The 11,278-nt window shown below is 42.9% G+C and overlaps 1 protein-coding gene across 1 annotated transcript; it reads left to right on the top strand.

The window, feature by feature from the left end:
• Positions 1-6,511: 6,511 nt before the first annotated feature.
• LOC129829917 (nuclear envelope integral membrane protein 1-like) lies at positions 6,512-10,400 on the top strand. Its single transcript, XM_055891931.1, has 9 exons — positions 6,512-6,645; positions 7,372-7,493; positions 7,829-8,048; positions 8,144-8,216; positions 8,311-8,404; positions 8,602-8,716; positions 8,865-9,090; positions 9,201-9,377; positions 9,655-10,400. Exons 1-9 carry the CDS (start codon positions 6,552-6,554, stop codon positions 9,833-9,835), a joined length of 1,302 nt encoding a protein of 433 aa, XP_055747906.1. The 5' UTR covers positions 6,512-6,551; the 3' UTR covers positions 9,836-10,400.
• Positions 10,401-11,278: the final 878 nt, after the last annotated feature.

The raw sequence follows: 11,278 nt of genomic DNA, 5'->3' as shown, positions 1-11,278 counted from the left end.
GGCCCAATTGAGGCAGTATGTACATTAATGTATAGTTAAAGTGACTATGCATATATGATATATGATCATTACTGCGACGTGGGTAAGGAAGAGTGTTTTGAATACTGATGTTAACCTTTTCTGGTTATAACCTTATAATCTTCCAAAGGTGGGGGAGTGGCAATCTTTACCAAGGATCACCTTCAGTGCTCGGTTATCTCCACCAAGTCTGTCCCCAAACAATTTGATTTGCTGGTTTTAAATATTAAACTTTCAAATAGCTCTTTGACTGTTGCTGGGTGCTATCGTCCTCCATCAGCACCAGCCTGTACCCTACCTGCACTAAGCTCTCCTGGCCCCTTACACTAAGTCTGAATTTGTCCTGCTAGGTGACCTAAACTGGGACATGCTTAAACCACCTGACCAAGTCCTAAAGCAATGGGATTTCCTATAGCTCAGGCAGTAGGAAGCTCTCTCATCCATTTATATGCAGATGATAGTCTTATACTCAGCTGGCCCCTCCCCAGATTTTGTGTTAAATGCTTTACAACAAAGCTTTCTTGGTGTCCAACAAGCTACCCTTGACCTTGTTCTGAACACCTCCAAAACAAAGGTCATGTGGTTTGGTAAGAAGAATGCCCCTCTCCCCACAGGTGTGATTACTACCTCTGAGGGTTTAGAGATTAAGGTAGTGACCTCATACAAATACTTGGGAGTATGGCTAGATGGTACACTGTCCTTCTCTCAGCACATATCAAAGCTACAGGCTAAAGTTAAATCTAGACTTGGTTTCCTCTATCGTAATCGCTCCTCTTTTACCCCAGCTGCCAAACTAACCCTGATTCAGATGACCATCTTACCCATGCTAGATTACAGAGACATAATTTATAGATCGGCAGGTAAGGGAGCTCTCGAGCGACGAGATGTTCTTTACCATTCGGTCATCAGATTTGCCACCAATGCTCCTTATAGGACGCATCACTGCACTCTATACTCCTCTGTAAACTGGTCATCTCTGTATACCTATCGCAAGACCCACTGTTGATGCTTATTTAAAAAACCCTCTTAGGCCTCACTCCCCCCTATCTGAGATATCTACTGCAGCCCTCATCCTCCACATACAACACCCGGTCTGCCAGTCACATTCTGTTAAAGGTCCCCAAAGCACACACATCCCTGGGTCACTCGTCTTTTCAGTTCGCTGCAGCTAGCGACTGGAACGAGCTGCAACAAACACTCAAACTGGACAGTTTTATCTCAATCTCTTCATTCAAAGACTCAATCATGGAAACTCTTACTGACAGTTGTGGCTGCTTTGTGTGATGTATTGTTGTCTCTACCTTCTTTCCCTTTGTGCTGTTGTCTGTGCCCAATAATGTTTGTACCATGTTTTGTGCTGCTACCATGTTGTGCTGCTACCATGTTGTTGTCATGTTGTGTTGCTACCATGCTGTGTTGTCATGTGTTACTGCCTTGCTGTTGTTGTCTCTCTTTATGTAATGTTGTGTTGTCTCGTCGTGATGTGTGTTTTGTCCTATATTTTTTTATATATATATTTTTTTTTTAATGCCAGCCCCCGTCCCCGCAGGAGGCCTTTTGGTAGGCCATCATTGTAAAAAATAATTTGTTCCTAACTGATTTGCCTTGTTAAATAAAGGTTAAATAAAATAAAATATAGTCCATGTTCACTATACAGATTCTATTTTGAAAAGACAAAAGAGCAACAAGACCAAATTCTGATAAGGGCTACAGACAATGGTTTTCCCTGTGACATAGTGGATGACATCAGAGGAGGTGACTAAAGTCACTGGGTGAGTTTGTTTTGCATGGCCTGGTGCCCTGTTTGGGAAGAGTTTGTACATTTTAGACCATTCCATTGGTCCTTACAGGCCCAGTGCATTCAAAAACGTGATTTCCCTTTGTTTGATATATATTTTCACACTATGAGGTTGGAATAATGCTGTAAAATTGTGAAAATTATGATAATGCCCTTTTAATGTAAGAGCTGTTTAAAAAGACTGCCTGAAATTTCAGCCTGTTTTGGTGGGAGGGAGTTTTGGCCTTCCATGGTGACATCACCATGCAGTGAATTAGGGTGTGATCGTAAACTCACTCTGGAGTGCCTGTGTGCGCGCTGAGTGCACTCTGGCCGTTGTAAATTCAGAGCATTGTCAGATTGTCAGTCCCTAAATTCAGAACGATTCGCTCTAGGATCATTCGCACTGGCTGATCTGAGCATTCTGACCACACAACGGCAGTCAAGCACCCAAGCTAACTGGATAAAGTTGGCTAGCATAATAGCTACTTCCAGACACAAATGAGAGAACAACTCACTCTGACTTTTTTACTCGCCCTAGCAGAGCCGGTTAGGCTGTTTTCGTGTTATCTAGAGCTTGGTGACTGTAACTGTGCTGCAGCCAACAATTTAAACTTTTTTGCCTAAGTTGACTGACACCGGTCATATTCAACTGGTGTTGCGCATTCTTAAATTCCTCAGTTATTCTGCGCTCTGGCACACTCAGACGAGAGTGCTCTGAAATCGAGTAGATAGCCAGAGTGAATTTACAAACACACTCTTAGTTAATAGACCAATAAGAAAGAGTGTTCCAAACCACTCTGCCAATAACAGCTCATTTTCAGTTTTCCCCTCCCAACTCAGACCACGCCCAAACAGTTCTAGCAAAATTCTTGCTTGAAAGACTGCTCTTTGCTAAGAAGCTATTTTTGTTTATTTTTGACCATTTTAGTTAAAAACAATCACAGTAATGTACTTAAAGCGGCAATCAGCAGTAGAAACAATAACAAAGCAGCCTCCCCACCCCTCCTTTGGTAAAAAGCTGAGGTATGGGGCTGGAGAAATGCAATCACTTCCAAATTCATAGACGGAGCTATGGATGCAAGGATTGACTATCCATGATATCAAAATGATAGTTTTATCCATGTTTTGAGGTGTTTGTTTACATTTTTTTTAAATAAACAGTTGAACTAAGCTCATGAGACATTGATAATCTATATTCTTCAAGAATCAGTGTACGGGCCTCCCGGGTGGCGCAGTGGTCTAGGGCACTGCATCGCAGTGCTAACTGCGCCACCAGAGTCTCTGGGTTCGCGCCCAGGCTCTGTCGCAGCCGGCCGCGACCGGGAGGTCCGTGGGGCGACGCACAATTGGCATAGCGTCGTCCGGGGTAGGGAGGGTTTGGCCGGTAGGGATATCCTTGTCTCATCGCGCTCCAGCGACTCCTGTGGCTGGCCGGATGCAGTGCACGCCAACCAAGGGGGGCCAGGTACACGGTGTTTCCTCCAACACATCGGTGCGGCTGGCTTCCGGGTTGGAGGCGTGCTGTGTTAAGAAGCAGTACGGCTGGTTGGGTTGTGCTTCGGAGGACGCATGGCTTTCGACCTTCGTCTCTCCCGTGCCCGTACGGGAGTTGTAGCGATGAGACAAGGTAGTAATTACTAGCGATTGGATACCACGAAAATTGGGGAGAAAATGGGATAAAAATAAAAAAATAAATAAAAAAAAGAATCAGTGTACATATATTGGTTGGCGTGCATATATGTACATACATATACTAAATGTATAAATCCTGAAAGGGAATACGGCAGTCTAGCACCCAAGCTAACTGGATAAAGTTGGCTAGCATAGTTGCACAACTGCATTCAGTCTTCCGCATTTGACCAAATCCCTCTGAATCAGAGAGGTGCGGGGCGCTGCCTTAATCAACATCATCCGTGCCCAGGGAAGCAGTTAACCGCTAGCCTAAAGACATCTTTTTGTAGGCACTATCTCCGCCATGGTTCGTTGGACAAAGCCTATGGAGAAATTAATGACGTTTTTGTAGGGTTTTTGGATCAACGCCAAAAATAAGGTCTGCAGTAACAGGTTTAGGAGATCTCATACGTTTTGTCCTATGAGATAATTGCCGTCAGCTAAAGTAAATTTTTGTGAATTTTTAAGCATTTATGTAATTTTGAAAAAGCACATAAAGGCTTCATCATTCATAAAGTTCATGTTAACTGACTGATATTATCTAATAGAACAAAACAGAGGAGATCTCTTAAGCCTGGTTTGGACTTATTTTCGGCGTTCATCCCAAAACTCTATTCTTTCCCCATTAATTTTCCCTATAGGGATGGTTGAATGAACCAGAGGTAACTCATTTTCAGGTTTTAGGACGAGCAAGCTCTAGCGAGCTCTATGGTCTTCCATTGACGACCACTTAGGCCTACATTAAAGGACTAATCCGTGGTAGTCAGCAACTGGTCAGCACAGTTGCAGAAAATAAAGTGCCTGTGAATAAAGGCCTTTATGTTATGTGATGTGATAATTTACAACATCAAACGGGGATGTGGTAAACTCAGCAAAAAAAGAAATGCCCCTTTTTCAGGACCCTGTCTTTCAAAGATAATTCGTAAAAATCAAAATAACTTCACAGATCTTCACTGTAAAGGGTTTAAACACTGTTTCCCATGCTTGTTCAATTAACCATAAACAATTAATGAACGTGCACCTGTGGAACGGTCGTTAAGACACTAACAGCTTACAGACGGTAGGCAATTAAGGTCACAGTGATGAAAACTTAGGACACTAAAGAGGCCTTTCTACTGACTTTGAAAAACACCAAAAGATATATGCGCAGGGTCCCTGCTCATCTACGTGAACATGCCTTAGGCATGCTGGAAGGAGGCATGAGGGCTGCAAATGTGGCCAGGGCAATAAATTGCAATGTCCGTACTTTGAGACCCCTAAGGCAGAGCTACAGGGAGACAGGACGGACAGCTGATCGTCCTCGTAGTGGCAGACCATGTGTAAAAACACCTGCACAGGATTGGTACATCCGAACATCACACCTGTGGGACAGGTACAGGATGGCAACAACAACTGCCCGAGTTACACCAGGAATGCACAATCCCTCCATCAGTGCTCAGACTGTCCGCAATAGGCTGAGAGAGGCTGGACTGAGGGCTTGTAGGCCTGTTGTAAGGCAGGTCCTCACCAGACATCACCGGCAACAACTTTGCCTATGGGCATAAACCCACCGTCACTAGACCAGACAGGACCTGCAAAAAGTGCTCTTCACTGACGAGTCACGGTTTTCTCTCACCGGGGATGATGGTCGGATTCACGTTTATTGTCGAAGGAATGAGCGTTACACCGAGGCCTGTACTCTGGAGCGGGATCGATTTGGAGGTGGAGGGTCCGTCGTGGTCTGGGGCTGTGTGTAACAGCATCATCGGACTGAGCTTGTTGTCATTGCAGGCAATCGCCACGCTATGCATTACTGCGAATACATCCTCCTCCCTCATGTTGGATCCTTCCTGCAGGCTCATCCTGACATGAATCTCCAGCATGACAATGCCACCAGCCATACTGCTCGTTCTGTGCGTGATTTCCTGCAAGACAGGAATCTCAGTGTTCTGTCATGGCCAGCGAAGAGCCCGGATCTCAATCCCATTGAGCACGTCTGGGACCTGTTGGATCGGAGGGTGAGGGCTAGGACCATTCCCCCCAGAAATGTCCGGGAACTTGCAGGTGCCTTGGTGGAAGAGTGGGGTAACATCTCACAGCAAGAACTGACAACTCTGGTGCAGTCCATGAGCAGTACTTAATGCAGCTGGTGGCCACACCAGATACTGACTGTTACTTTTGATTTGATCCCCCTTTATTCAGGGACACATTATTCAATTTTTGTTAGTCACATGTCTGTGGAACTTGTTCAGTTTATGTCTCAGTTGTTGAATCTTGTTATGTTCATACAAATATTTACACAGGTTAAGTTTGCTGAAAATAAATGCAGTTGACAGTGAGAGGACGTTTCTTTTTTTGCTGAGTTTTATGTGATATGGATCAGAGGGGACTGCTTTGCCTACGGTATGCACAGAACGCCGTCTACATTAATTCATTGGTCATTTGAAATATTTTAGTAAGACTGGATGGCTACCTACTGGAGTAGGGTATATTGCCGCGTTCAGGTGCTATTCGGAAACTAGGATATTCAGTCAAGTCCGACTTGCTAACTGGTTTATTGGGGTACGTGTCTAACTACAGCCAATTAGCAAGACACACATTTTCGACTATCCTAGTTGTGACTAAACCTAAACACAGCATATCTGCAGACAGCGTACTATATACCACGCCCACTACATGCCGCGCCCACTACGCGCTTATTAGATGCCGCATCCACTGACATTGGAAACCGGCACACACTGTCCTTTGTTTGCCTCGCCTGCCGGGGACTGCTTTCCCGCAGTTATTTTAACGTTACCGCGAGGGGTTACTGTGGCAGAAAGAGAACAGGAAATATTGTCATTTCTGGATTGTGATGCATACGAGATTTCTTTAAATGATTTATTTGACACAAGACGTGTGATTTATTTATCTAAATTCTTTCAAATAAACTCATCATAATTAGAAAATATACCACATAATGTCTTATTTTCCCATATTTTTTTTTTTTACAAATTCAAACATTCACGCCATTTTTGCATCTTCAAGGTATCGGAACAGTTTACTTATGTGATTGGTTAGTTGTTGTAACAAGAACCACGTGGTTTCTTAATAGTCGTCTGTCATGGCGGGATTCATGAAATGGAAAAATGGACCTCTCTCCGAAATAGTTTTTCTAATTGTGCTTTTTTGTATATTAAGTACGCAACAAACCTCAGGTAGAGTTGTTTCTAGCTAGGTAATTTTGTCCGGGGAATTTGATAGCCAATATGAAATGTGAGAGGCGAACTTTTCGTTTACGATGAGGCCAGCTAGCGTAGTTATTGTTATTCTCGAGAACCCAAGGTATTAACAAGGCGTATATGAACTGTGCTAGCAAACGTTAGCTGGCCCAGGTGAACTATCTAGTCAGCCTGCAAACGTTAGCTAGTCTGTCAGTAGCCAGGTGATTAGACATTTAACTAATTCATTTTAATTCTAAGAGATTAATTGAAAGTTGAGCTATTACCAGAAACTAGTTAGCCAGCCAGCTGGTGTCGCCCTTCACTTTCCACAACGTCAGCTTGCTTTTCTAGCTAGTCAGCTAACCTCGTTAGCCAAATAGTTCGTGGTTTATTTTCGGTGGCTCACTAACGTTACATAACCTAGTAGTAGTTACTACTTGCTAGCTGGATAACTAGCTAAGTCCAGTCCTATGAAAGCCAATGTCCAGCTTTAGTTGGCTTGCTAGCAGATGTGTAAAGCATACAGAGGTTTACTGGTGAATACAGTCCGTGCTGACTTGTGATTTAATATTACTGCATTGTTGAGTAGAGTTTGCTAGCTGGTTAAGCATTTCACTCTACTGCTTATACCTGTTGTATCCTGTGCATTTGAAAAATACAATTTGATTTGCTGGATAGAAAATGCACGAAGCTGACCCTAACATCTTATCATTCTCACAGGAAGTAAGATCAACATAGTCAATATCAAAGATGGCCAAGAGTCTGCCAAAACAGGGTCAAATCACTACTGCTATCTCAACCCTATTGTCCCAGGTTGGAAGGAAACATGGACAAGAATCCAGGCAAGAGAACAATTTCCTCTTCCCAGGTCTATTTGTGCTCTTGTCAAGTCCATTGCTGGAGTGACTAAAGGGTTGGCATGATGGCACAAACAGATCGGACCTCAGGCTTTGATAAAAACAGTCTCTTATTTGAAAGAGAGCCTATATGTGTGTGTATGTGTATATGTGTGTATATATATATATATATATATATATATAATATGTGCGTGTATATATATTTAATGTGTGTGTATGTATTATATATATATATATAATGTGTGTGTATGTATTATATATAATACAATGTGTGTGTATGTATTTGGGTGTAGCTAATACTTGTGTTGTATTGCCGATAGGTTCGAGTATGGAGCTCAAAACAGCTGAAGGTAACTGTTGTGGAGGATGAGGAGAAGCTGCAGGAGCTAGAACACTTCAGTGTCTGGGGTCTGGTGCAGTACCTAATGCATGAGCAGACCAATGAAACCACCCTCAGCATCAGCCTGTTCAGCCCAAAGACCTGCTTCAAGATCAAACCCATCGACCCTGTAGCAATATACACTGTAAAGCCCACACGAAGTAAGTAAAGGGGAAGGTGGGGTTGCTTTGTTAGTTACATGTCTATTACCCATTCATTTTGTGTTATCTTTGCTGTCTGTGCTTCACTCCCACAGAGTTCGACATTTTCCTATTTGTGACATTCTTGGCTGGAGTGCTGCTGTTCATCTTTGCAGACTCGCTCAGCAGGTAACTAAATGGATTATGTTCAAATTTTACCCCCTCTATTTAAATGACATGGTCCAGATAATATCGGCTATGTTTTTTTGTTGCTATTTAACAGGAGTCAGGTATTCTATTACTCTGCTGGCATGAGCACAGGTATGATTGCCTCCCTCATCATCCTCATCTTCGTCATGGCACGCTTTTTGCCAAAGGTAAGAAGTCAACACTTCTATATCGAAGCCTCATAGCTAATCACACCCACTACTAACAGTTTGATTTGAACAAAGCAATAACAAGTCAGAGTACCCAGATAGTTAATGTTTTGGTGACCTTTCTGATTTCTATAATGTGCGTGAGAGTCATACAAATATGTTTAGATTTCACAACCCATATCTTTTTATTTTCTCAGAAAAGCCCATTTTACGTGGTGATAGTTGGTGGCTGGTCCTTCTCTGTTTACGTCATCCAGCTTGTGTTCAGGAACCTGCAGCTGATTCTGAGAGAGCACTGGCACGTGGCTTTTGGTAAATATTGATTGTATTAAACACAATCACAACAAACTCTGAGAACTACATTGCCTCTCAAACTTTTAAAATCTGTTATTAGTTCACAACCATTGCTCCATGTTTGTAATAGGAACAGTTACATGAATTGTTTGTCTGTGTCCCCTAGGCTATGCTGCAGTGGTTGGGTTTATCAGTTTTGCTGTGTGCTATCGTCATGGCCCTCTTGTGGAGAAGAGGAGTATCAATATCCTGTCCTGGACGCTGCAGTTTTTTGGCCTGCTGCTGATCTACGCTGGGATCCAGGTTCAGCAAGTGGCGTTGGCCACCATCATTGCTACATTCTGCTCTAAGAACCTGGAGTACCCTGTTTCATTGCTCCTTCTTGCGTGGAAGTAGGTGTTAGTTTGTAGTACTACTCTCAAGGTAACATGAGTACATTCCTGTATTGGTGTCAAGTGACATGTTGTCTGCTGCTGTTATAGTGTACAATGTTCTTGTGCAGTAAAGTCAAGCCAACTCTACGCTGGAAGCCAGAGCCTCGTCGGCTGCTGACTGAAGAAGAGTTCCAGAAACAGGGGGAGGAGGAGACGCAACGTGCCCTGGAGGAGCTGAGAAAGTACTGCAGCAGTCCAGACTTCAGCACCTGGAAGACAGTCTCTCGACTACAGTCCCCAAAAAGGTGACAGACTGTTGTTGCATTGAAATACTGACTAATGATGTTCATTCTGCTTTTAATGATCTGGTATCAACCCCTGGTTATCTGTGCTCTAAACAAGTCAAATGTACATTGGCTACTGCTGGATTGAAAAGCTAGCTTCTGGTCTGGGGGTGATGGTTGTCTTTTTAGGTCAACTAGTCACAACTGTGTCTTTTTCCCATTCATTGTTTTAACTAAAAATGTGTGTCAGTGTGGTACAGAAGCTTGGAATAAAGACAATGCTTTGTCTGATCCACAGGTTTGCAGATTTTGTGGAGGGCTCACCTCACCTGATATCAAATGAGGTTTCTGTGCATGCACAGGAATATGGATCCTTCTTTGAGGATGATTTCTTTGACACGGATGAGGACAATGATGAGGAGAATATGGTGAATGGCTTGAAAAGAGGAGACCTTGGGTGGAATGACAGAGACTTGTGAAGATGCATAGATGGGTGTTTTTCCCTGTAGCAGCAAGGTTGATGGAGCATAGTGCTGACTGGCCTTTAACCCTCACAGCTCTCCTCCAACCCGAAGACAGGTGTTAATGAATCACCAGGAGATAGTGGAATCTGGCCATTAGTATGCCTGTGAGAATGTATTGTATCCAAGTTGAGGCATAGATCCTACTGTAGATTGCTGATGGCAACCACCAGTTTTGTAAATTGACACTTAAAGCCAGACCCTGAGTGGAATGTACTGAATTGAAAATGTAAATCTAATTCGTGTGGAAAACTCCCTCGAGTTAGGGGCATATTTATAAAGTTTGGATTTATCCCAGTGTTTTAAATTCAGCTGAGAAACTTGACCACAGGGCTATACTACAAAGCAGGATGAATGAGGTAGCCAGCTAACTTTGATAAACAAGCAGAAATAACTGTAGATTTTCGGGTTCATTAAGAAAGCTAAGCTTGGGTACAGTATGTGTTTTGGTTATTGAGTCAATTAGACAATGCACATTTCATGCTAGTCTTTCTAAAAAATAATAAAGTTATTTCAGACTATTTTTGCGAATCAGCTTGCTAAGTCATTGGTCATGCTTTGTTGTGTTGCACTCCTCAGCAAGAGCAAGTTTATGAAGACTTAGGAATGTTTGGCATTTAATTTTTTGGGAGCAATGACACAACATTATTTCGCTGTCTTTCCTCATTAGTAAACTGCCAGGGCACATTTTTGGAGATATTTTAATGTAAAAATGTTTTCTTTGGTCTTATTGTTGATGTTAAATAACTGACTTTTTGCGTTGTCAAACGCGTTGACGTAAACAGGAAATTATTTCATAGCTGACATCTGTTGGGAATAAGTTAGTATACTGAGCAAGAATATAAATGCAACAACTATAACAATTTTACTGAGTTACAGTTCATATCAGGAAATAAGTCAATTGAAATAAATTCATTAGCCCCTAAGCAATGGATTTCACATGACTGGTCAGGGGTGCAGCCGTGGGTGGGCTACTTGAGTCAGGCCCAGCCAATCTGTATGAGTTTTCCCCCACAAATGGGATATATTACAGACAGAAATATACCTGTTTCATCAGCTGTCCGGGTGGCTGGTCTCAGACAATCCTGAAGTTGAAGCTGCCGGATGTGGAGGTCTTGGGCTGGCATGGCATGGTGGTCTGCGGTTGTGAGGCCGATTGGACATACTGCCAAAGTCTAAAACAATGTTGGAGGTGGCTAATGGTAGAGATATCAGCATTCAATTCTCTGGCAACAGCTCAGGTGGACATTCCTGCAGTCAGCATGCCGATTGTACACTCCCTCAATACATCTGTGGTGTTGTGTGACAAAACTGCCCATTTTAGAGTGGCGTTTTATTGTCCCCACCACAAGTTTCACCTGTGTAGTGATCATGCTGTTTAATGAGCTTCTTGATAAGTCG

This window comes from Salvelinus fontinalis, chromosome 31 (assembly GCF_029448725.1).
Source record: "Salvelinus fontinalis isolate EN_2023a chromosome 31, ASM2944872v1, whole genome shotgun sequence".
NCBI classification, from domain to species: Eukaryota; Metazoa; Chordata; class Actinopteri; order Salmoniformes; family Salmonidae; genus Salvelinus; species Salvelinus fontinalis.
This window is presented reverse-complemented; position numbering and strand designations above follow the sequence as displayed.

Coding starts and splice junctions, on each gene's coding strand:
- LOC129829917 (XM_055891931.1), top strand. CDS start 6,552: ATGGCGGGATTCATGAAATGGAAAAATGGACCTCTCTCCGAAATAGTT. Junction 8,217..8,310: donor TTTGCAGACTCGCTCAGCAG/GTAACTAAATGG, acceptor GCTATTTAACAG/GAGTCAGGTATTCTATTACT. Junction 8,405..8,601: donor TGGCACGCTTTTTGCCAAAG/GTAAGAAGTCAA, acceptor TTATTTTCTCAG/AAAAGCCCATTTTACGTGGT.